The sequence below is a fragment of the Clarias gariepinus genome, chromosome 12 (assembly GCF_024256425.1).
Source record: "Clarias gariepinus isolate MV-2021 ecotype Netherlands chromosome 12, CGAR_prim_01v2, whole genome shotgun sequence".
Taxonomy (NCBI): Eukaryota; Metazoa; Chordata; class Actinopteri; order Siluriformes; family Clariidae; genus Clarias; species Clarias gariepinus.
In genome coordinates, this window is record NC_071111.1 from 28,784,007 (window position 1) to 28,810,668 (window position 26,662).

The 26,662-nt window shown below is 38.1% G+C and overlaps 2 protein-coding genes across 4 annotated transcripts; both read left to right on the forward strand.

The window, feature by feature from the left end:
* The first annotated feature begins 4,017 nt into the window (after positions 1 to 4,017).
* LOC128534537 (uncharacterized) lies at positions 4,018 to 16,251 on the forward strand. Of its 3 annotated transcripts, none has more exons than XM_053509004.1 (9): positions 4,018 to 4,190; positions 4,730 to 4,813; positions 5,505 to 5,714; positions 6,646 to 6,917; positions 7,930 to 7,997; positions 8,108 to 8,295; positions 10,085 to 10,594; positions 14,325 to 15,082; positions 15,550 to 16,251. In XM_053509004.1, exons 3-9 carry the CDS (start codon positions 5,543 to 5,545, stop codon positions 15,988 to 15,990), a joined length of 2,409 nt encoding a protein of 802 aa, XP_053364979.1. In that variant the 5' UTR covers positions 4,018 to 4,190; positions 4,730 to 4,813; positions 5,505 to 5,542; the 3' UTR covers positions 15,991 to 16,251. The 3 variants fall into 3 exon arrangements, with proteins under 3 accessions (XP_053364979.1, XP_053364977.1, XP_053364978.1); XM_053509002.1 differs by having other exon boundaries at positions 5,531 to 5,714; XM_053509003.1 differs by having other exon boundaries at positions 5,531 to 5,714; positions 15,553 to 16,251.
* Positions 16,252 to 20,435: 4,184 nt separating this feature from the next.
* On the forward strand, positions 20,436 to 26,455 carry LOC128534542 (histone-lysine N-methyltransferase PRDM9-like). The gene is made up of 7 exons (XM_053509012.1): positions 20,436 to 20,588; positions 22,026 to 22,104; positions 22,313 to 22,490; positions 22,968 to 23,239; positions 23,755 to 23,822; positions 23,951 to 24,141; positions 24,424 to 26,455. Exons 2-7 carry the CDS (start codon positions 22,036 to 22,038, stop codon positions 25,473 to 25,475), a joined length of 1,830 nt encoding a protein of 609 aa, XP_053364987.1. The 5' UTR covers positions 20,436 to 20,588; positions 22,026 to 22,035; the 3' UTR covers positions 25,476 to 26,455.
* Positions 26,456 to 26,662: the final 207 nt, after the last annotated feature.

The window sequence follows — 26,662 nt, forward strand, 5'->3', positions numbered from 1 at the left end:
TCACATCGCCACAACCTCTTATCACTACGGGATCCGTCATCACATTGCTGTGCTCTTTTATCATGTCTGGACTGGTCAATCTGTGCTCTAAGGCCCACTGTCTCAGTTCGTCCTGAAAGCTGGTCACTTCAGCTTCATTTGGTTCCTGTTCCGAGTCAGTAGAGGAATAGTCCAAATCAGTGTCAAAGTCAAAATCATCTGATGCCCCAAGAACACTGTCACTCAAACTATCTGGGGTCCTAGGCACACCGTCACTGCTACAACTACTTGTCCCAGGCACACTGTTGGAATTTTTTTCAATGCCCTCTTCATCACTGTCAGAATAACAGAGCAGTTGATCTAGTTCTCTTTTGCGTTTTCGCCACTGTCTTACTCTCACAGTCATCTGTAATCGTTAATCAAAATTTGTTAAGTTTAACTGTTTATTTGACTGGGGCCTGTACAAAAGAAAAGAGGATGAGATTACAACATGTACCTCGTTTAGGTGGTTTATCTCCTAAAAGGGGAAGGACATCTCACTCCTTAGAGCATGAAAAGACAAAAAAATGTGTTACACACCTTAAAGTTTTCATTCTCCATCATCCAAAAGTTAAAGGATTAGTTCAATAGAAAATAAAAAAAAACCTTATAATTTACTCACCCCCATGTCAACGAAGATGTCCATGTATGTCTTTCTTTAGTCAAAAAAGAAATGAAGGTTTTTCAGGAAAACTTTCCAGGATTTTTATCCATTTAATGGACTTCAATGAAAACCAACTATTGAAATGTTCAATGAAGGTTCAAATGTCTGTTTCAATACAGCTTCAAAGACTCTACATGATCCCAGTCGAGAAATAAGAGTCTTATTCAGCGTCATTTGAACACAAAAAACATTTTTTTAACCACCAATGCCTGTCTTGTACATCTTAGCGATGCGCCATGCATTGCGTCATCACGTTGGAAAGGTCAGCCGTCACATCATCTAAGTTATTTGTCTGTGAAATATGCCAACTCATTTTCTTCTCCAACTTTAAAATTATTCAAATCTTTGTTCTAATTTATTATTATTTGCTTTTTTTATAATCTTTCCAACATGATGGTGACACATCTCAGAGATGGTACAAGACAGGCATGTGTGCTGAAAAAGTATAAATATATAATTTCTTTTTAGAAAATGGCAAATTGTTAGCTAGATAAGACCCTTATTTCTCAACTGGGATTGTGTCTGTCTGTCCTTGACTTTTTTGCAGCTGTCAGTTCTTTTGTAAGACAGGAATAAGTTGGATAGGCTAGGCTACCATGATTTATATATATATAATTAAATAACTAGATTATAGGCTACTTTAAATAAAATAAAAACTGTGAAAAATGTAAAAAAAAAAAAAACATATGGTCTAACAAATAAATAAATAGTCATACAGATAATGAATCTTTTTTGTTTATAAATAATTTGTATTCATATGTATAATCATGTTGATAGGCTCTATTTTGTAAAACACACTTACTGCCACTGCCATAGATGTCCAAATGACATCCAAAAAAAATAATCCAGATTAGGTCAAATGTTGAACGTCAAAATGACTTATTTGTACAGTTTGTTTATTTTACTAGTTACATTTATTTTCTTTTGTATTTCATTTCTTTTTATTAATATTTATTCCTTATATATAGTTTTTATTTTCTTTTTAAGGTCACCGGCGGTCGTACAAGCATTTCACTGCATATCGTACTGTGTATGACTGTGTATGTGACAAATACAATTTGAATTTGAATTTGACTTCCAAGTTGGGTCATGGTTGGACGTCCAAATAGTGGACCTAGTTTGGACGTCGAATAGATGTCCAGAATTGGTCATGGACCGATGGACCCAATATAGACATGATCTGCACGTCTATCCGACGTCCAATGTTTAGTGGTTATTATATTATATATGATGTTAGTATTATCATATTATAATATGAATTGTAACAGTTGTCCAATAGGGCTGTCGACTGTGTAGTAACCTGACTACTGCACAACACAACTGATGAACAGCCTGTGAATTAATATGCACAGCAGAGGGACAGAGACATGAGGGACTTATAATACCATATTGTGTAGTGTCCCTTTTCAATGGATTTTTCCACTACCGCAGATCAGTTTATCAACTTGTTATATAGTAATTTTAGGAACATATTAATATGTGCAGACATTTAGTTGAGGGGGCGCTGTCCCCTCTTGCCCCTGAATAGAGCCGGCCTCGATTACACACACACACACACACACACACACACACACACACACATATATATATATATATATATATATTATATATATATATATGTGTGTGTGTGTGTGTGTGTGTGTAGCCTATATAATAGCATGCATCTTTATACATTTGGAATCTGCAGCCACATTTTCTGTTACATGTATAGAATTCGTTTCAGCTGAAACTCATGATCAATGGTGTTGGGATACTTATGTAGTGATAATTAGTTTCTGCCAAATCACTAAAACTAACAGTAGACTATGAGAGGTGGTTGAAAGGTGTTATTCATTTATTTATTCTCTACAAGGGCACTAACTACACAGACCAAACTGTTACCTTCTTGTAATGTTATAAAATTTCTAAATATAAACAAACAAAATACAGCTTTTTTTCTCAGAGGTAAACGGAAAAGTAAAGTTGTTCAGCTGTTTAGTGTCACTATGTCATAACCAGTGAAACAACGTGGACTCATCGCTGTGCTTGTTGTAGCTGAAAAAACGCTGAAACTGCTTCAAAGTCTTTCCTCTCCGTGACCGCTGAAATCCGACACGACACCACGTTAGGCTACGTCTTGACTCATTTGCATACCGACGGTGATTAGATGTTGACCGAGGGCTCAGGGGAGGTGTGTGTGTGTGTGTGTGTGTGTGTGCGCGCGCGCGTACTTCTTGTACTGTTATAAAAATTCTAAATATAAACAAACAAAATACAGCTTCTTTTCGCCGAGGTAAACAAAAAAATGAAGTTGTTCAGCTGTTTAGTGTCACTATGCAGATGTTACACTCAGTGTAGTTACAGAAAATCTTTGATTTAGTTCTCATTCAGTGGCCACACATCACCTCCACATTTCCCTCGCTTTTATTACATGAGCATAAGCAGTGAAACACTCCGCAGGTTTATAATACACCGCGGCCAAGTGAACCACGTTTCCGCCGATTAGGCGCGTGGTCTGTTGCCTAGCAACACTGAACGTGTGTTAACTAATCGTGGTGTTTGCTTCGGTTATGACATAGCATAGTTTATTATCTGCTGTGGTAGATCTGATTCATTCAATATTGAAAAAATTTAATATTGTTTTAGCGATAATTTCACGGAAGCGAGTTTAGAACTAAATCGCGGCTCCGAGATGTTCAGAAGCTTCAAATAGACTGAACAATCCAATAGATTTTCTCCATACGATATAAAATTAAGTAGAGCTTTCCTTTTTGTTATAGTACGAAGCCCCTAGATGGACAAAGGAGGAGATAAAACGGCAGAAAAAAAGTCATGCCAAAAACTTTAGGTTACTTTGGGTAACATTACTTTTTTTTTCTTCTGCCGTTTTTTTTCTGTTTCTTTGTCCCCTTAGAGACTCTGTAGTAGGTTTTCTCAGTTAAAAAAAAAAAAAAAAGATATCGCTGATTATCAATGCGGGAATGAATGGTGCATTGTTCAAGTGCAAGTTGATCTTGGAGCTAAACTATTTGCTTTGGGTGAAAGCGCCATCTAGCGATCATTGTGTGTCAGCAGCAGCTTCCCATGCAAAACAATAGGCGGTCAAATGACCGCTAAACCGCGTTATAAGAAGGTAACAACGGCCCAGCGCTTCTAGTGTTAACCGACATTCCCTGCACACGGAGTAGGAAGTAGGGAGCACCGTGTAAAGTAAACATATGAATAGAACGCAGCCTTTGAGGTACAGTGCTTGTGCTCAGTATTTTTCCTGCACCACACTCCAGTCCAGTAGATGGCGGTAATTTAGACCTGATGCCAACCGCTAAATCGCTAAACCCAGAGGAAGAAGACGAAGCCCAGTCGGCGGTAACGCTTTCAGGAAATGTTGGAGAAACTGTTTGCTAGAACAGCTTTATCCGTTTGAGGTCGTCATCACATTATCATATTTATGGATGTGTCATTTGCAGAAAGATGTGCTTGAGATAAATATGTGTTTATTTCTGAGTAGCTAAACCCCTTTCTGTTTGAGGTAAGTCTAACTGAAGCTGTGTGGCCGAATCCCAAATGTTTCTCCTCTTTATTGTGTAAGTGCACTACACTCAGTCTAGTCTGGGTTAGAGCCTTGTGCACGCTATGTAGTGCACTATTTATACAACGAGGAGATATTTGTAGTTCAGCCATAGCGAGGCGTTTTATTGTTGATGTGTTTAAATGTATTTTTAAAGTAACTCGTCTTTTGAAGAGGTGTGACAAAATTGCAATTGTTATTTAGTTTGCTTTTCATTTGTATATAAAAAAAAGTCTTAAAGAAAGCTTTAACTGCCATATAGATCATTTACTTCTGTCATCAAAATATTGTTGTGGTTTTAATGCGGGTAAAATTTAAAGACTTTTGCTATAAAAGCAAAAAGTTAGAGCCTTTCTTTCCTGCTTGCTTTTCTTTGTTTATTGAAGTAAATAAATATGTTTCTGTTGAGATTTGCAGGATCATGCACAGCTTAACATATTATATATTTTTTTATTTCTATAAAACAGCCTAATATTCTGTATTGTTGTTGTTGTTATTAGTTTTGAACTGCTATAATGAGCTCAGCAGGAGACAGACGGCGCTCCTCCATGAAGTCTCAGATTTCTGATCCCGTTCCCTTACAGGTAAAGATTAATGCTCTTTTTAGTTACACACGTTAAATCTAATGAAAAGTAAAACATAACAATAATAACATTCATATGATTTACAGCGGTACTTCAGCATACAAATTTAATCCGTTCCAGGGGCGAGTTTTTAAGGTGAAATTTCGTATCGTGAATAAGAAAAAAATGTAACTGCAGATAATGTGTTAGAACCACCCAAAAATATTACCAATATTAACATTTGCAGCACTATAGTCAATTTTTTTGCATATGAAAACATATAAAACATTTAGAACAGACATGTAAATGAAATAAAATATGAAATAAATAGAAATCTTACTTAATCTTATTTCATGATTTCATTATCGTGAACCCGGAAAGCCAGATATTCTCCCGAAAATTTTGTATATAGTTGTAAATAGTCGTATTTTGTGCACTACGTTGTTATTTTTTTTTATAATACACATTTGGGTTTTGTATACTGAGTGTAATTTTTTTTAACCGGCTACATGCAACCAGCTTGATCGCTTCCGCGCAGAAACTGCTTCGCATGTTCGCATGTTAGTAATTTTGGTTTATAAGTTGAAAATTCGCAAGTCTGGGGCGTTCATATGCCGTGGGTCCACTGTAAAATTAAAGTTTGTTCATGTTTGTGTTTTACTTATTTTTGCCTTGTTGCTAACCTACATACTGTCCTAAACCTTATTTTCAGAATAAATGTTATTGTTTGATCTTTAGCTGTGTGGGAACATGAAAGCAGAGGCTTCAGATGGAGAAACATTAGAAGAAACATTAGAAGTGTCTGAAGTAAAAAAAGAGGAGACGCTGGAGCTGAAGATTGACGACTATGAGGACGACCTCGACAACACACCTGAAGATATCTCAGTTAAAGAGGAAGATCCTGACATTAAAAACTACCTTTGTAAGGCCACTCTGGAGCTCCCACACTACACACTATCCAGTGCACTAGAAGTACAACAGGGGCCATTAGGGATTTATGCAAGCTGACTGTAATTGGCTGTGATTAATAGGAGACAGAAAGTATGTCCCTCCTTTTGCCCCTGAAATAGGATGACCTTTAAGAACACATGGGTGTGATGGTCAGGTGTTTAAATCTCTGTATCTGTGGACGGGTTGATGGGCAGCACAGCTTCAGGGTCCTGCAAGTTCTGTCCATGTCCATTTTGGTTTCCTATGGATCTAATGTGTTCCTTCGGAGACATTTTTTTTTTTTATAAGCCTATGCTTAAACTGCCACTAGGAGTAAATGAGGGTGTATGGTGTGGATGTATTTGGGTTTGCTTCTAAAGCAAAGATGGCTATACCTTGTATTTAATTTTTGTATTAAATATGCTCCAACAAAAAAAAATGCTTAGAATTACAAATCAGAATCAGGTTTTAGTCGGCAAGTATGATGACGCACAAGGAATTTGATTCTGGCTGTTAATGGCTCTTAGACCAACATACACAGTATGGGGGGGGGGGGGGGGGGGGTTTGTGCAGGCATACATAAAGTAAGTGTGCAAGGCGGGGCAAGTAGCCCTGTGTGCATCATGTATACTATAAATGTATACTAGTAGTAGTAATGTGCATGTAGGAAGGATATTCAGTTTGTTTAAATAATAATTTACAGATGGTTGTAAAAATTTAGTAAAAAAAAAAAAAAAAGATGAAATAAATAAAAATACTTGGATAACTTTTTGCTATGTCTCGCAAGATCGTTATGGACACCTCAGCTCTCTACAAGTTTAACCATTTTGGCAAGCTTTAGTGGTCAAACTTTTATACAAGTTCAATGTACATGTTATCTGATATACATAAGCGTCATAGACATGATTTTCCCCTTTCCCTAGACTGTGAGATTTGCAAATCCATCTTCTTCAATAAGTGTGAGGTTCATGGACCGCCCCTTTTCATCCCTGATACTCCCGCTCCCATGGGGGTCACCGAGCGAGCCAGACAAACTCTTCCTCCTGGACTGGAGATTCAGAAGTCTGGTATTCCTAACGCAGGCCTGGGAGTGTTCAATACGGGGGAGACTGTTCCAGTAGGTGCACACTTCGGACCCTACCAGGGAGAGCTGGTAGACAGAGAGGAAGCCATGAACAGTGGATACTCCTGGGTGGTGAGTTTGTTGTAAAGTTATCAAAAGAATTTTTTTTTTTTTTAAATGTCACTACTTGATTAAGGTTATTTCAGTTTCTTGCCAATGATGCATGAAGATGCTTTAAATACACTTTAAGGTCTATCAAACTGTTTGTAACGTACTGGTGCTTGTGCGCCTCGCCCAGGGCCCAGCTACTCAGGCATCCCTAATGACAGCAGAATCCAACCTGGTGCTGATTCTCATGACTTTTTGAGCATGTTAAGACGTCCAAAAACCCCACAACCACCAAGTTGTCACTGTTGGGCTCTTGAGCAAGGCCCTTAACCCTCAACTGCTTAGATGTGTAATGAGATAAAAAATGTAAGTCGCTCTGGATAAGAGCGTCTGCCAAATGCCTAGATGTAGATGTGATGTAAATGTTACTCAACGTGATGTCACTCAATATGATGCCAACCAGGAAGTGATTAGCCACTTTTCAGCATAAATTTAAGGAATCACCACGGCTGAACCGTTTTAGATATTAAAAATCCATTTACAATTTCGACCCAAAATAACTGACTTTCTGTTAAGTAGAGCCCATGAAAATCATGGTGAATGTTCAGCTCAATGAGATCTAAAGTTCTACCCGGTTTCACATGTATAAATAAACAATGAAGAGTGCTTCCTAAGCTTAAATATTCCAGCAGTGAAGCACGTCTTACAGGATGATAAGAGCACATGTTCTTTTATAGCATGCCATTAGTTTTACCCTTATTGAACTGCTAGCATTCTTTCAGCTTCTTATCTTTCACTTTGATTCAAAAGCAGAGTTTTGCTAAAACAGTCATTCCAATTATTTAATTTATCTTAAATCTTATCAGATGTTCTGTAAAACTACATTTACAGTACCTTTAATGATGATGTATTATAAATACTTTTATCTAGCTTTATTATAATAAGTATGCGGCATGAGCCATCATGCCCGTGTCTTTCATTTAATGCACCTGGATTTATTTAATAGAGAAAATGTAAATGTGCAATTTGTCCACAGATATGCAGGGGCAGGCAAGGTGAAAAATACATAGATGCCAAAAGAGAAATGCATGCAAACTGGATGAGGTGAGGATTACCCAGATTATGTTATGTCCTTGTTTGTTTTATTGACTTTACAGCTTTAATTCTGTAATTCTGATTTGTACCTTTCCTGGGACTTTGCCTCATTCCTTTAGGTTTGTAAATTGTGCTTGTGATGATGAACAGAACCTTGTGGCATTTCAATATCAAGGAGGAATTCTGTACCGTTGCTGTCGACCAATTAACCCAGGACAGGAGCTCTTGGTGTGGTATGAAGAGAAGTACGCAAAAGAACTCAGTCCTGCATTTAACCAGCTCTGGGACAGAAAATGCTTCACAAATGGTAAATGCCATCGAGACATGCTGCACATCATTTCATTTCTATTCATTTATATTTCTATAGTGGAGGATCCTCGCCTGTCAGCATTTGTCCAAAACTAACCTGTATGGCCTGACCATACATCAATCAGCCATAAACTTATGCCTCATATTAAGTATTTGGTCTTTGTCAAAGTCAATCAAATCCTTATGCTTGCCCATCTTTTCTGCTTTCAACACATCAACTTCAGGAACAAAATGTTCACTTGCTGCTTAATAAATCCCACCAAATCTTAAGTGCCTTTCAGAATACTAACAGAGCTACTTTTACAAGAGCCAGATTGTAACAGCTAGAGAGCTGGGTCAGAGAAGGTCCAAAAACGTAGCTCTTGTAGGAGGTGTGGTCAGGACCTTCCCAAATGTAGTATAAGGAAGGAAAATCCAGCGACTGTGGGTCACGTGTGTCCAAGGCTCACTGATGCATGTGGAGATTAAAGGCTGGCCCATTTAATCTAATCCCTAAGATATACTGTAGCTCAAATTGCAGAAAAAGGATAATTTTGGTTCCCAAATAGTCTGAACACACAGTGCTTTGCTGTTGTGGTGGCAAAAAGGGGGACAGCTGGTCAGCTTGTATGAAGTAATGAACTCCCAAATCTGCACTTTTACCCTTAAGCAAAGCTATTTTAAAGTGCCCTTATTATGCGTTTTCAACTATGATCTTTCATGCAGTGTGTCATGTAGCTGTATGTGAACATAAACTATATGCAAAGTTGTGACGCCGACAGCGCATGATAAATATAGTTTTTGAAAAAAGAGTCGGCTCACATTTGCCTAAACGAGTCGTTAGCAATTTGAATCTTTTTCTGTTACGGATCCATGTCCCTAAGTAACATTTTTGCATAATGTCCGCCCACGTCCTACGTCGCGAACAACTTGCCCACCCACAAACAGTACAATTTCCACGTGGATTAATTGTACACTCTTGTTAACATATGACACTTACCACTAAGAAACTCCTGTTTCAGTCGTGCTTGCGAAACAGTTTCTTGTCGATGTGCCACATCGTCAGACTCCGGCTCCAATTAATAGGGTAAAATCGAGGCCATCTTTTCTATGTATTGACGGGTCTCCAGAACCGTCGTTCAGTTATGGTAATGGGCGTTTCGTTTTCCGACACACGCTGTAGCGGTAGACCAATCGTAAAGGACCGCGCCATCTGACCAATCACAGCAGTGAGGGCTCACGGAAAAGAGGGGTTTAGACAGACTGATTCTTCGAACTGCTTCACACGAGTTGTTTACAAATCATTTAGAAATGGGGTAAAATTAAATCTATTTTTGGAGAAAGTTTTTTTTATTTTTGACCTTGCATACATGTAAACCTGTTTTAAGAGACTCAACCTTTAAATGGCATAATAGGGGCACTTTAATAAAATGCTGGAATGAACCAATGGGTTTTAAAATAAGAGTTAAAGATTAAGTGTAATGAAGCTTTAATACTATACCTCAGCCTCAGAAAATAATTACGTTGTTGGGGAAACCTTTTAGAAATTAGCTAAGAGCCTTCTGCAGTTGATTGGTTGGTTGATTAATTGTTGGATTGACTGACATTTTTATTTATTTATTTGTGCTGTCTGGTGACCCTGAGCCTTGTGAATTTTCACTCTCTGAGTCTTTCGAATAGTTTCATATAGAAGTTCAACAGTTTTTACTTAACTTCAAACACTCTTTTTCATTAGAACACTGTTGTTACATTTAAAATTTGTGGCATTTCATGTTCAGTGTCTGATGTGTGTTCTTTCTCTTTTCCAGAAATAAACAACGCACAGGTGCAAGTCTTTTCCTGCTCCACATGTCCTCTTTCCTCTTCATCTCAAATTTACCTAGACAAACACATCCAGAGCTGCCACTATGAGGAGAATGTGAGACTGCAAGAACCCCAAGAGATTAAGTATGAGATTCAGGTCATTTCCAAAGACTCTAGTAGTCAGCCATCATCATCTGATATTCTCAGTTCTGACACTCACAAATGTATAAGGAAGAAGATGATTCACCACTGTACAGCCTGTGAAAAGAACTTTGGTCATCAGGATGCACTTAAAACACACCAGTGCAGTCAAGCAGGAGAAAAACCACACTGCTGCTCACAGTGTGGAAAGAGATTTAGCAAAAGGATTAATCTCCACAAACACCAGCGCATTCACACAGGCAAGAAACCCCATCAGTGTTCACAGTGTGGAAAGAGTTTTACTCTTCCAAGTGCTGTCCTAGTCCATCAGCGGATCCACACAGGAGAGAAGCCGTATCGCTGTTCACAATGTGGTAAGAGTTTTAATCAAAAGAGTAATCTCCACAAACACCAGATCATTCACACAGGAGAGAAACCGTATCACTGCTCAAAGTGTAGAAAGAGCTTTACTCAACACAGTCATCTCCAACGACATCGGTGCATTCACAAAGGAGAGAAGCTGCATCACTGTACACAGTGTGGAAAGGGTTTTACTTATGCAGCAGCTTTCCAAAAGCACCAGTGCATTCAGATACGAGAGAGGACGTATCACTGTTCACAGTGTGTTAAGAGTTTTTTTCATCTGAGCGCTCTTCTAGTCCACCAGCGCATTCACACAGGAGAGCGGCCATATCAGTGCTCGGATTGCGGAAAGAGTTTTAGTCGACAGAGTGCTCTCCAGCGACACCAGCACATTCACACAGGAGAGAAGCCATACCACTGCTCACATTGTGGAAAGAGTTTTACTCTGAAGGATGCGGTCCTTGTCCACCAACGCATTCACACAGGAGAAAAACCATATCAGTGCTCAGAGTGTGGAAGGAGTTTCACTCAGCAGAGTGCTCTTCTATCACATCAGGTCATTCACTCGCAAGAGAAACCTTATGACTGCTCACAATGCGGAAAGAGTTTTAATTTAAAGAGTCATCTTAAAAGACACCAGCGCGTTCATACTGGAGAGAAGCCCTATCACTGCTCACAGTGTGGAAAGAGTTTTTCCTATCCAAGTGGTTTCCAAAAACACCAGCGCATTCACAAAAGGGAAACAACATAACACTTCTTATCACAATGTCAAAAGGAATTAACTGAGCAGAGTAATCTCACTTGACACCAGCATAATCACAGTTCAGTGTGGTAATAGACTTACTGGACTCCAAACAATTTAGAATACTTACAAAGGAGAAAAACTGTATAATTTCTGTAGACATTTTAAAAAGCAGGTGCTGTATTTGCCCTAGCAAGGTATATCATGGGGTGGTAATGAACATCACACACGGGTATTGATGTAAAACATAAATGTATGATATCAGTCCAAACCCTATTTAATAGTGATGACATGAGGACTATACAAGATTAGGAAAAAAAAAGATTAATGTATATTTTGCAATGTAAGTAAATTGTACATTGTTTGGCATTTTCAGTAAAGGTAGTCCCCGACTTATGAACATTCGAATTACGAATTTCCACAGATACGAACAGACCACGGTTCTACAAATATTTGTAGATGCAGGCAAATCATGGATGTAGCTCATGTGTGTTGTAAAAAAAAAAAAAAAAAAAAAAAAAAGACACTGCAGTGCATAAGATACCAATATTTACAATCATACAAGATTTTCTTGTTCTTAAGTCAGGAGCTACCTGTATATGGTTATTAGAAATAGTTTTCTGGCTAAACTGTTAATGTTGGACACTTTTAAAAGTGCTTCTAAGAATCTAAAAAAGGATGCTAATTTTTGCAATTTACTCTGACAAGTAAATGGGAAAGACCTATAGAAAGCAAAAAACATAACATTCAGCAGCAGATTTCTTCATATACTTAAGATTTAAGCTAATATCACATGGGAGGGAGTCGAGGGGTCTGTTCTTCGTATGTCGCTTGACACATCCGAGATGAACTGACACATCTAAGATGAGATCATCGTGCTAATTACGATGCGGCTAAGTTGGTACTTCGAGCTCACCTGTTGTTGATGATTAGTATAGCTGGATTGAGTTGTTTAGGATTATTGCGCGTTCGTGCGTTGGTTTAAAAGGCAATATGCATCGACAGTAGAAAGACTGATCACATGCCCTCCGATTGGTTGACGAAATGGAAAAAGAGCGGCTCAACTTTTTTTTTTGTAACACGTGTTGTGCGCTGAAATGCCCCCCTGCCATGGATTGCCCCCCCTACATAATCGCTATCAAATATTATATTAGAACATAAAATCATAGGTTAATGGTTTACAAATTACATGAGACAATAAAATTAAATAAGCAATATGAAAATAAATATGTTGTATATGAAAAAATAGAAATATTAATATTTTTTTCAAATACAGCATGTATACTTTTATATTGTTTATTTTATAATAAAATTAGTTTTATCTAATTTATCATTATAAAATATTTATTTTTAATATATATAAATATTTATTTGCATATTTTTATGACAAACCCCTGAAAAATAAATGTGTTACAAAATAAACATTATACAAGAATTTGTATTAATGGTCTTGACAGCTGTCTCGTGCCTAATCTTCATTATATTAGTGATATCATATTTGATAACAATAAACCTATGAAGTTATGGTCATATATAATATTTTATAGCGATTATGTGTGTGTGTTTGGAGTCCATGGCAGGGGGGCATATACTTTTCTTTTCCCACGTGAGTCAGTCCATGTCAGTCGTGCTCTTTAACCAATCAGATGTGACCTCGTCATTTCAACCAATCATAACCCGCCAGGAGCGCAGCCTTAATCCTGTTTACATGAAATAAACCTGTTTCCGAGCAGGTTCAAGCGTACGGATATGTTGCTATGACAACAAATGCGAGAAGCGCATCGAAGAACGAAACAATCCAAGATCAGGACAAATCCACAACAATCAAATCCAGCTAACTGAGTTAGCGACGTACGAAGAACAGACCCCTGTTCTGCTAAATATCAGCACGGCCATGATGTGGTCGTAGATATCACACTGAACCTACTATATTTTATACTGAAAATACCAATATACCAAATACCCATGTTGGATAGCACAATCGAACAATTTATGGCTCGTAGCTAAATTCTTACCTTTGTAATAATGTAAAAAAGTTAAATAAAAGATATTGGATTCAATGTTATTTTATGTAACGTGGTAATTGTATACAGTGGTTTGCAATCAAAAAAAGCTTTAGTTGTGGTGTTTGTTTTGTCTATGCACCTGTGTTACCGTGGAAGTGTGAATTGTTTGCTAAACAGGGGGCTCAGCCCCAGCTAAGCACAGAGCCATGACACACAAAAAGTCCAGTGTGTTTTGAGTAACTTATTGTATAGTAATATAAGAAAATAATTGACTTTTTAATGCTGATTGAAAGTATCTGATTTCCATCCTGCCTGGTTCACCTCTATAGTTTTTGGTGTCCCCAATGTGATAGGAAATATGATCATTGTAACAATTTAAATGATCTGTGGCAGTGAAGCACATTGTACAAGTCAAATTTAAAGTTAGTACACTATAAAATGATTGTAGAAAAGTTCTGTGTCAATGTCATGGTTAATCAATTAACCTCATTTTCACCATCAGGCCTTAAATTTTTTTACTAGGATGATGTCGCATGCATAGAATAACTCAGTACAGACCAGATCGGACTATCATCCCATCTCACCCATGCGGGTTGACCTGCAGGGAGACACGTGTTAGGCACCAGGAGTGACCCCGATGTTCCACAAGGTTTCTTAGGGTCCGCTTAAAATAATTTGTGTTTAATTTTTCATGCATAAAGATTGGAAACGAGCCAACACCACAATCCAATTTACACCCCATACTAGGACCACAGACAGCGGTGACAGACATTTCTGCCGACCTCAGACAGCGGTGACTATGCGGTCTTAGTATGGTCTTTATACGCAGTTAGAATTTTGTTGATGGAACTATGGCACGAATGCTGGCAGTGTGAGTACGGTGGCCACATTGTCAATATGACGCACACGTACTGAGTACAGTGTCTGCGTTTTCATTACAGAGCCTGCAGTGGTCAATATGGTGTCAGTACGGTGTTTTCATCTCGTTCACAGGCCCCATCTCCTCATCATGTGTCATCAGACAGTTACAGCATCCACATCATAACATCATGCCACCCAAGGGAAAGGTACAAGGAAAATCCAAGAAAAGCAGTTCTCATCCACAACTATCTCCTGTTAGTCCTGCTTATATGGTCTCAGAAAAAGAAGGTGAAACTAATCCTGCTAATAATGAGTCAGCTTCAGGCACACCTGCTCCAGAATTAACCAAGAAGGCCAGAGCTCCCGCACTTACATTGAAGCCTGAACAGGAGCAGGAAGTAGTTGACTGGTACAGGGAAAATGAATTTCTGTACAATTTTGAAATGGCTGACCACAAAAATAGAGAAAAGAAAAGCAGAGTGGTTTCAGAGAAGGCACAGCAGTTGGGCATCACAGTTGACCAGTTGACTACCTGGTTGAAGTCTATGAGAGATAGGACTGGGAAACTTACCAAGAAGCAGCCGTCTGGGTCAGGAACACTTCCAATGACCGACAGAGACAAGTGGCTACTAGAGAATTTTGGCTATATTCAGAACTTCATGAAGAGGGTGGCAGAGGGAAAAAGAAATAAGCGAGGTCAACCGTCCTCCAGGGCTGGGACTTGTACTCAGTCTGCTGATGTCGCAGTGACTTCACCTGCCGATGACAGCAATGAGGAGGATGGAGATCCTGAATCAGGGTCTAGCATAGTCTCAAAGAGGTCAACTCAACCTAAGAAGATGATCCCTGTAGAGCTTTCATCAATACCCACTGCAGCTGCTCTCAGTGAAGTAAGTACTTTCTTTTGCTCTAGTGTTCTTTCCTTTGTCACCTGATGTTCCAGTGACATCATGAGCCTATAGACAATGGTTCCTACTGAATTATAGGATGGCTGAGTCCAGTATACAAAAAAGATACTGGAGAACTTAGCCTGTATCCATAACTTCATGAGGGTTCATGAGGGCTTGTTCAATTTCACTTCACCACGCATTTCATGCAGCACTTGTAATAAATAATGCTTTTGGTGCTGACAAGTACCTTTTCTTCATGATGTCCTGTACATGATGTTATAGGAGATGAACCACATACTAATAAGTAATAATTAATAAATAAATAATAAATATATAATAATGTTCACTTCACTCCATTCACTTCATAAATCTTCCCACTAGGCCACTTGGTAACACTCATTTTGTACTAGGCAGCAGGGCTCTTTAGTACTCGCTTGAATACTAAATGTGTTTTTCTTATTCTTAAGAAGGCAGCTGATTTGCAAGATGTCCTTAAGCATACAGCACAACCACATGATGATGAGATGGGATCGAGGAGGGCAATGGCAGAGATGATTTATCATGAAACCAGGCTCATGGATGCTGATACGTGGCAGGAATGCCAAGCTGCTATATTTCAGACCTTGATGCACTTTAAGACTGTCAGTCGCCAGAGACAGCTTGTACCTCTTCACGCTCCTTGGTCCTATCAGCCGACCCCTGGCCCTTCGTGGGTGTACCAGCCTGCTGCTTCCTTGTCGCCCCAGCCAGCAGCTTTCATGGCCTTCCAGGCACCTGCATGCTCTCCTCCTTCTTTTCAGCATCTTGCAGTGCCTTCTCCTTCGTCACTGCAGCCACCTGCAAGTCCGGCAGTACCAAACTGCTCCATTGCCCAGGCAGCTCTCCACCCCAGGACCAATGTTATCTGATGCTGAGGCATTTTTCATCAGTTAGGCTCCTACAGGCCATAACTCTTGTCCAGACAAGCACTCCCAGGATGCCTAATGACACCTTTTTCATGATGCGTGATTCGGGCACTTACGATGAGGATTCTGGCGATGAGGACAAGTAAAATGTTTTCTGCAAGACCCCACTTTTTATGGTGTCACAGTTTATTGGGCCGTTACTAGTAGTTCTCGGAAAGAAGTAGAAAATCAGCAACAACACCAAATTAATTTCTGGGATTCCTGAAATTTTCTATTTTTGTGAATTCTAAAGATTTCAGTGAAGCATTTATTATAAATACAATGTCAATGATGAACATAATCACTGTGAATAAATTGATTACTAGTATAAATATAATGGGTTAACAGTATCTTTTGATATTGATCATGACTAGGGCTGAAAGGATTCCTCGAGTAATTGGATTACAAAAAAATGATCGAGGCAAAGTCTTCTGCCTCTAAGCTTCTTTTAATTAATTTTAAAAGTTTGCGTTATGTTTTTGCCCAGTTATTTGTTTGGCGCGACACAGCGCGCTTCTGGACGCAAGCTGCCAGTAAACACAGACGAAGAAGAAGCGCACAGCTGTGTTTTAATAAAATTTTGGAGTTGGGCACAAAAAAGTTAGCTGTTTCCTAATGGTGAACTTTGTTTCTGGTGATGCCTTGGTTAATGACATTCCACAATATATGCATTTCTGTCCTGACAAAAGTCTCAAATAAAAGTTTATTGTATCTGCTGTTTGGTGAACTTCTTTGATATAAGTTTACATTAATGAAATTATAGTTTTGTACAAGACGACAGGAGGAGGGGCACGGTGTCTAATGACATGCATGCACACAAACAGTGCAGGCTGAAAGAGAGAGAAAGAGAAAATGGATCTTTAACCTCTTTAACACACGCATATAAACAGCGCATGCGTGCACAAACACTAATGGAAACACTTATCTGTCGGAACTTTTTTCAAAGGTGCAGGTTAAATTTTATTTATTTTTTTTTACTTTGTAATTTTGTATTAGTTATTTGTATGAATGTATTTCTTTGGGTTGTGAAATGAATAATCTAAGTGTTCATTATTTCTTTTGGGAAAAATCACTTTAATTTACGAGTGTTTTGATATACGAACACGCTTCTGGAACAAATTATGCTTGTAATCCAAGGTTCCACTGTACATAGAAATAAAATGCAACATATTTTATATTTTGCCATGCCCTATACGCCACTCTTTTTGTCAGTCAACTCAATTTTGGGCAATGCAATTAGCAAAATCAGCTACACTATGGAATGCTATAAAAATAAACCATTATTTAAAATACAGTGGTCAGGACCTACAAAAAGTCCAAGAAAGAAAAAATGTGAACGGGCAACAGGATCATGGTTGGCTAAGGCTCACTGATGCACATGGGAAACAAAGGTTGGCTCCAATTCAATAAAAGAGTTGCTGAAAAAGTGAATGTTAGCTCTGATAGAAAGGAGTCAGAACGCACAGTGCATTACCCTATGCTGTGTATGGAGCAGCATAACTGCTCAGAGAGCCTGTGCTGACCCGTGTCCACCAGAAAGGTCCTACAATGGGCACATAAGCATTAGATAGACCACAGATGGAAAAAGATGGCCTGGTCTGATGAATCACATTGTCATTTACTTCATGTGTATGGCTGAGTACGTGTGCATTGCTTTACTTGGAAAGAGAACCCAGTGTTACGAAACACAGAAATTAATAGCCATTACATCAACTAAGTCGTTATTAATTAATTTATTTACATTTAAGAACACCCATCAAACCTGACAAATAAATTAGTCAAAAAGCTTGTGACAAGTTATTTTCTCACTATCTCATCATCTATACTGATATATCATATACAGGGTCGCGGGGGCTTGGAGCCTATCCCAGGAGACTTTGGGCACACGCACATACTCACACATGCTCATTCACACACAAGGGGAAATTTGGGAATGTCCCCCACAGTGAAAAGACATGCAGATTGGGCTAATTTGCATTTTTTGGACCTTGGAAGGAAACCGCAGTACCCACAGAAAACATTCAAGCTCCATGCACACAGATAGGGAATCAAACCCAGCCCCTGGAGGTGCAAGGCGATAGTTCTAACCAGCGCACCACCGTGTCACCTATAAGGTACTTTTTAAAAAAAATTTAAAAAGTTGTTTGCTGAACATTGGTACTAGTCACCGATTATACTGTATATCACACTCCATTCAGCTTTACATGTGTATCAGATGCTTTCTGGCATTCACTACTAGATACTGGGAATCATCCTTGGACAAACATCATAGCAAGTATGTGGGCAGGTTTAGTTATAGAGGTGTAATATTGGGAGGCAACAACATTTCTTAATGATGATGATATTGATAAGGCCTTGCTTTATTTAAACAGCTAATTTGCCTTGTTGTTAGAAGGTGAGATACAAGATAAAACACTCAAATACACACAAACAAACATTTTGGGACTTTAGATCTTTAATACAAAGAATACCTTTTACTCTACACTCTGGTCCCGTAGGTGGTGGTAATGAACCTTAAGGAGATATTTAAAGCCAACCACCAATAATCTCAGAGCAAGGATTGGTCATATGTAAAGGTTGGCTGATAGCAACTGGACTGTGAATGGGCAAAGAATGGCAGGAGGTAGGGATGACAGAAAGTGAAATGTGAAAAAGTAAGGAAGGACAAGAGAAGGAGAACGATTGGAAAACAGTACAGAGGGAGAGGAAATGGATTAAACTCAAACATCAAGAAATAATTAAGTGAAGTATCTAATTTAGAAGAAACTGATACAGAAGAAGAGATATCGCTTGAAACAAAATAGGAATACAAGATATTTGGTTCCACAACAATTAGGAAAGATAAAGAAAAGAAAACAGCACCCCTCCGTGGAAATTGTTAATGCCAAGATCAGACGTGATTCTAAATAAAATAAAATAAAAAGTACCCCAAATCACCCATCCCAAGCTGGTAAATAGTGCAAAACCATATAAAAACAATAGCAAATAGGAAATTAATAATATATACGGATGGTTCCAAAGATCTAGGTACGCTAGCATTTTACATTCCACAGTACAAACTATCAGCTAAAGAAAGTGGTGGCTCAATCGGTGGTTTACTGGGTTACTGATTGGAAGGTCAGAGGTTCAAGTCCCAGTACAGCGAAGTTGCCATTGTTAAGCCCCTCTGCTTCAGGGGTGCTATGTCCTGACTGACCCTGTACAAATAATTGAATCAAATAGCTGTTAAATGGGGGTGGAGAATTACTGTACAAGAAGGGTTAATAGTAGCACCAGCTAACAGGGCAGCCACCAGCAGTCTAGAAACAGGAAACTCATTCAGACAGGACATCCTAGCTAACTTATTGCTGCAAAGAATACCAGAATTATAGCATAAAAGTGTAAGCAGGGCTCGATTTGAGGGGGGATGTGGATGGATGGCAAAATGTCAAAAAACATTCCTGTCTGTAAATCCCCCCCTTACCATCCCTTTTAGATTAATAATGCTGTGTATTATGTAACATTTGTCATGAAAATTAAATATTACAACTTTTTATGTATAAACATTTACGAAATATAAATAACAGCGATTAGCCAATCAGAATTCAGTAACGCGCTGCAAGTTTGCATTTTCACAACGGCCAAGAGAACAGTTCAAGCACAGCTTTTGACATATTTTTGACACACAAATCCTCTCAGCGGAGATGCGATAAAAACAAAGCATTCAGTTTAAATGCTTTTTGAAGCTGACTGACAAATTTAATAATTATAAAAGAAGATTTCTTTACCCAATATGTGTAATTTCATTCTCAATTTTAAGAAGAGTTTTTTTCAGACTTTGTGGCTTTACATACATGCTTGTGTACAAAAAGGTAAAAAATAGATTTTTAAATGCCGACTGGTATTTAAGACTGGTACGTAGTCATACAAATCTACAGTACTATTACATTTTTTCATTACTAATGTTTATGTAGATTTTTATTCTACTCTTATAATCCTTCCCAGATGAAAGCCATGGAAAGGATCAATTGATAATTTTAACAGTTGAATGTTTAAATGCATGTGTTTTTTCCTGATGGTTACAAGTTGATTTAATTAAGCTTATATTTTGTTAATAAAATTGTTCTTGAAAATGTTTACATATTTTGCAATAATTTTGTCAAAAAAGACATTCTAGGGAAAATGACCTGGAAAATATATAGTAACCTGATTCATTATCTAAACGAAAGTGGCCTTATATAATCTAATTTAAGGGTGGATTTTTTTTTATTTTTTTAACCTCTTTCGAGTTTTGTTTTTGTTCTGCCAATTCGATACTTCACACCACAGTCCAGCAGGTGGCAGTAATGAGTTATAAGTTGGCTGCCAGCCAGCTGCAAAAAAAATTAACAGCAACAAAGAAGAAGAAGGTAATGCGCTCAAGAAACGGTGGAGAAGCACAAGTTGCTGCGCGTCTAAACATCTTTAATCATTTCATTAAAATGTTAATAGGTTTTGCAGTTCCTGATAGATGTGATGGAATTAAAAAATAAAAGCACGCTATTGTGTTTGTCTCTGAAGATTTAAACCCCATCCCATTTAAGGTAAGTCAAACTGAAGCTGTGTCCGAATCCCAAATGTTTCTCCCCTTCACTGTGTAGGTGCACTCCACTCGGTATGGACTAGTGCTGTGTGCACACTGTGTAGTGCACTATTTATACAATAAGGAGAGATTTGTAGTTCAGCCTTAGCGAGGTGTTGTACCGTCTCTAACCTGTTTATTCATTTGTGTTAGATTTTAAATAAGACTAAACGATTGTGTGATAACACAAAATGATGTGACAAAATGTCATTATTATTTAATTTGCTCTTTATATCAAAACAAACGACTTTTAAAATACTTATGTCCTAAAACGACTCCAGTGCGTTAAAATTCACTTATACCACTTCAGCGCTGTTATTTCAGCCAAAGTGAAAATATGAACTAATCCCAGTAAAAATATTCACTTTATCTTTTCTAATTAATATCTATTGGTGCAGGTGTTTGTTTACATTCGCGCATTAGTAGCTTATTTTAAAGAAGATTATTAAATCCGCCACATAACTGTTGGTAACATCGCTTTTACTCTACATGTTGATGTCACTTACAGGTTAAACTGAAAAAAGTCTCAGTAAATTGTCTAGCGGTCGATTTAAGACACGCCCACAGTTTGACGCATGCGCAGAACCCTGTTAAAACTTTCCATATATCATCTGGCACATAACTGCTCATAACTTCCCTTCTACGTAACATTTTAATTTAATTTATGGTACAGTTCAACTTCAGGCAAAAACTTAAGGACTGGCAAAGTTATATTAAATTCTCTCCAGACAGATTATAAACCGCAAGTACTAATTTACAGACAGAAATGTTCAGGTCCTTTAATGTATAACGCGTTAAAATATAAAATTGAAAGTTCTGACCAATGTACAGACACAACCTTTTTATTTATTTATACAAATTCTTAAAATGAGACGCGGTTGTGCAGAAAATGTCAGAAAATTTGGTTTGGTGGAAATGGGCGGAGCCTAGACCATTAGATTCACCTTAAGCCAATGACTAATTAGAAAATACCTTGAAAAGGTCTTTCTTGGTTAATTGATTTATGGGTTATGAACCTAAATATAAAACACAACCAAACAGCGCCACCATCAGACCAATCAGGGTCATTTGACTTAGCTGGGATCTGGGAAGCATGGGGCATCTGAGCCAAATTTCATCGCTTTAGGTCTTAGACACGTACAACACTGTCAGAGGGGGCAGATAGTGAGATACTCAACAGCCAAGTTAAACTGATTTCATGACCTGACATGATGGTTCTTTGCCCCGTCCCTATTTCAAGTTTCTGTTTCGTAATTTTTAATGAGAGAAACAAATTACTTTTGATTAACTGTTGACTAATTACAGGTTCATGAACAGTTAAAAATATTTATTTCCTTTTATTTTTATAGAAAGGTTTAAATGGGTAAATAATAATGATTATTATTATTATTATTTTTAGAGCTGTTATAATGAGTTCAGCACGAGACAGATGGAGCTCCTCCAGGAAGTCTCAGGCTCCTGATCCTGTTCCCTCACAGGTAAAGATTAATGATAAGCCATGTTACAAAAAAAACAATAATATTAATAGAATGTTAAAGTTTGACTGGTGTTTGTATTTTACTGCCTCGCTTTGCTAGCCTACAAGCTGTCCTGCTAATCAAACAAAACCTCATAACACAAGATGAGGGGTGAAAAAGGAATTCTAAAGTGTTTTCTTAATAAGTGTTCTTGTTGTTTGATCTTTAGTTGTGTGAGGATGTAAAAGCAGAGACTTCAGACAGAGAAACATATGAAGTGTTAGAAGTCTGTGTGAAGAAAGAGGAGACGCTGGAGCGGAAGATCGACGATGATGGAGATGACTTCGTCAACACACCTGAAGATATCTCCATTAAAGAGGAAGATCTTGACACTAAAGACTACCTCTGTAAGACATCATGCCACTCTGGAGATGAATATTAGCTGGGGGAGGGGGCGGTGGTGGGCTCTCTTAGCCACATGCATGATCTTGCAGATGATGGTGATTGGCTGTGATTAACAGGAGACAGAGTATGCCTCTCACCATGAGAGTGAGTTTTTTACCATGTCCAAGTGGGTTTTCTCTCGATCCACTTGTTTCTTAGACAGACGAATTGGCTATGCTTTCATTGTCACTAGATGTGAGTAAATGTATAAATGTTTGGATGTATGATGTCCTGATGTCCCAGCTAGACTGCGTGTTTTTTTTGTTTTTCATTCTGTGTACTTAAGTATTATTTACTGTAATAAACATAATTTTGTTTTTTTCTGCAAGCTTCATCTGTCACCACCAATGCAAGACTAAAAAATAAACGTTTCTTGCATTGTCTCATGGATAACCCTTTTGTCAATATTTTTTCCCCTGCTGTGGTCTCTCTATTTTCAGATTGTGAGATCTGCAAATCCATCTTCTTTAATAAATGTGAGGTTCATGGACCGCCTATTTTTATCCCTGATACTCCCGCTCCCATGGGTGGCACAGATCGAGCCAGACAAACTCTTCCCCCTGGACTGGAGATTCAGAAGTCCGGTATTCCTAATGCAGGCCTGGGAGTGTTCAATAAGGGGGAGACTGTTCCAGTAGGTGTACACTTCGGACCCTACCAGGGAGAGCTGGTAGACAGAGAGAAAGCCATGAACAGTGGATACTCCTGGGTGGTGAGTTTGTCGTAAAGTTATCAAAAAATCCGAAGATTTCTTTAAGCAGCAAAGTGTTACCATTGAATGAAAGTATATGCTCCATAGAATAGAATTTTTTTTCAAGTCTTTAACTCTGGATGACTTATGTATTGAGGATTAGAGCTATACTGAACCAACATTAGCTTACAAAATCAAAGTAAATAAATATTACTCATGTAAAATATATTGGATTTGGTTTGTTTAGTGTTCAAAGCACAAGGAAATGACATTACTCAGAGAGGTTTGATTTAACAGTACAGCTTTGCCATGTAAACAACATAAATTCTTGATAAGTAGAAATTTTCTTCCTTCTGATTTTTCATAAAAGTCTTGACTGCTTTTTAGGTTACTAAATTCACCTTAAAGCTTGTCGGCTGCTCGATGACAACAAAATTTACAGAAAACAACCTGTTTGTAATAATAATATCGACATTTTACTGTATACTGTATGTATGATGTAATAGAGAAAATGTAAATCTGCAATTTGTCTACAGATATGCAGGGGCAGCCAGTGGGAAGAATACATAGATGCTACAAAAGAAAAGCAAGCAAATTGGATGAGGTGAGAAATTGTTTAGCTATTGTTTTTACTGAGCAACTTTATCTGCCTCCTGTCACTGATATCTCCCACATGTTCTGTATCTCTGATCTGATTTGTACATTTCCTTCCACTTTGCCTCATTCCTTTAGGTTTGTGAATTGTGCTCGTAATGATGAAGAACAGAATCTTGTGGCATTTCAATATCAAGGAAGAATTCTGTATCGTTGTTGTCGACCCGTCAACCCAGGACAGGAGCTCTTGGTGTGGTATGAAGAGAAGTACGCAAAAGAACTCAGTCCTGCATTTGACCAGCTCTGGAACAGAAAATGCTCCACGAATGGTAAAGTCCATCCAGATTTACTGCAGATCATTTCAGTTCTATTCATTTGTATTTGTACTCAAAACTCTACTTTTTGATTAAGCAAATGTGCTGGATCATAAAAGGACAAAACAACACAGGGGCAAAGGGTTCAGGGGCAGTTTAATTTTAGGTTTGGTAGTGCATCACTCATATGGAGGTGTTCATCATCATAGACATCGCTAAAAGCCCTTACTTGATGTTTTGCGATTATATGGTATTTATTATAAAATCTATGATATTTTTGTCCCTTCATTTCTCTAGATATAAACAATGCTGCGTTGCAAGTCTTTCGCTGTGCCATTTGTCCTCTTTCCTATGCGTCTCAAATTTACCTAGACAAACACATTGAGAGATGCCACTTTCAAATCCTTTCTAAAGACTCCAATAGTCAGCCATCCTCATCTCATACTCTCAGTTCTGACGCTTCTCACAATGATGTACAGAAGGAAAGTCACCACTGCATATCCTGTGGAAAGAATTTTGGTCATCAAGATGCCCTCAAAACACACCAGTGCAATCAAGCAGGAGAAAAATCGCATCACTGCTCGCAATGTGGAAAGAGTTTTAACCAAAAAAGAAATCTCTACAAACACCAGATCATTCACACAGAAGAGAAACCGTATCACTGCTCACAGTGTAGAAAGAGTTTTACTTATCCAGCTGCCTTCCGAAAGCACCAGTGCTTACAGAAACCGGAGAGGACACATAACTGTTCACTGTGTGTTAAGAGTTTTTTTCATCTGAGCGCCCTCCTAGATCACCAGCGCATTCACACAGAAGGGCGGTCATACCGTTGCTCAGATTGTGGAAAGAGTTTTAGTGGACAGAGCGCTCTACGACAACACCAGTGCCTTCATACAGGAGAGAAGCCGTATCACTGCTCACATTGTAGGAAGAGTTTCACTCAGAGGTTTACTCTCCAACAGCACCAGCACATTCACACGGGTGAGAAGCCATATCAGTGCCCACAGTGTGCAAAGAGTTTCACTTATCAGACTGCTCTCAAACGACACCAGCGCATTCACACAGGGGAGAAGCCGTATCACTGCTTGTGGTGCGAAAGGAGTTTTATTCAACGACGTAATCTCATACAACATCAGCACATTCACACAGGAGAGAAGCCATATCACTGCTTACAGTGTGGAAAGAGTTATATTAGCCAGAGGAATCTTCAACGACACCAGTACATTCACACAGGAGAGAAGCCATATCAGTGCTCACAGTGCGGAACGAGTTTTGCTTATCATACTGCTCTGAAACGACACCAGTGCATTCACACAGGAGAGAAGCCACATCACTTTATACAATGTTAGAAGAAATTAAATTTACTCAACTGAGTAATCTCCAATGATTCCATGGATCTTAAATATAACTGAAAAAGTAAAGAAGTACATTAATCAGATGTTGCATGATGTAAAGTTGTCAGATTCAATATGTTTATTATTACTGTTTTGGCTGAAAAAGATGTATATATTTAATTGTATTTTTTTTTTCTTGAGTCACATGTAAATCAGTAATGATGTTTCCAACATTTAATCAAACTCTGCCAACATTTAAATTAATCAAGCATTTAGTTCCTCTAACCACTCAATTGTTTCTTATCTTAAATATTGAAACAATATTGGACATGAAAGTTCATTGCAGTAACCAAAGGATTTAAATGCATTCATGTCATAAAAGGGGGGCATCCAGTGAGGTATGTCTTGTATCTATAGTGAACATATCTGTAAAGACAGATTAATTATATTCCATGATCAAGAATTCTCTACGCCAAAGGCACTTTATAGGTAAATGCACACAATATTTATTAAACTCCAGTTTAACAGTCAGGATCCTTACTTGGGATCAAAGATAACTTAAATCTGATGATTTACATTTGCTGCTGATGGTACATTTTAGCTGTAAATCTGTTATTTGAGGACATTTTTCATGTCTTCAAACCATTGCTTCCTTAACACGTTAAGAAAGACTAATGTTATGGTAATGAACATGGAAGTATGCATCCAGAACTGGAAGTTGCCTTCTTTTTTCAGAACAAACAACTGAGGCCACACGGCATAGCAAATGGCATTGATGGTAAAATGTGATTGAAGTCGTGACTTTCAGCTTTAATTTGTGGGGTTGGACAAATTTCTGGCACTAGACATTCACCCATTACTCAAACATGCACACACTTCCCATTTGGGGGATAATAAATAGTGGAACAAACTCTTATAGTTACAAACGTAAGGATTTCCATTAATACTTGGGTCCTTTGTTTTTATTGTATGCAATTTGACTTCCTTAAGTCTTACTTTTAAGTCTAATCTGGCCTTTCTGTTCATGAGTTGTTTGCACATTGTTGTGAAGTAAGTAGGTAAATCTTTATTTACTTCATGAAGCCTATTTTGACTGTTGACAATGGCACTCCTACCTCCTCAAGAGTATTCTTGACTGGTTCTTTCCGTTTCAAGCTGTTGTTGCCACTCACAAACATATTTGCTATCTCCGATGGATTCAT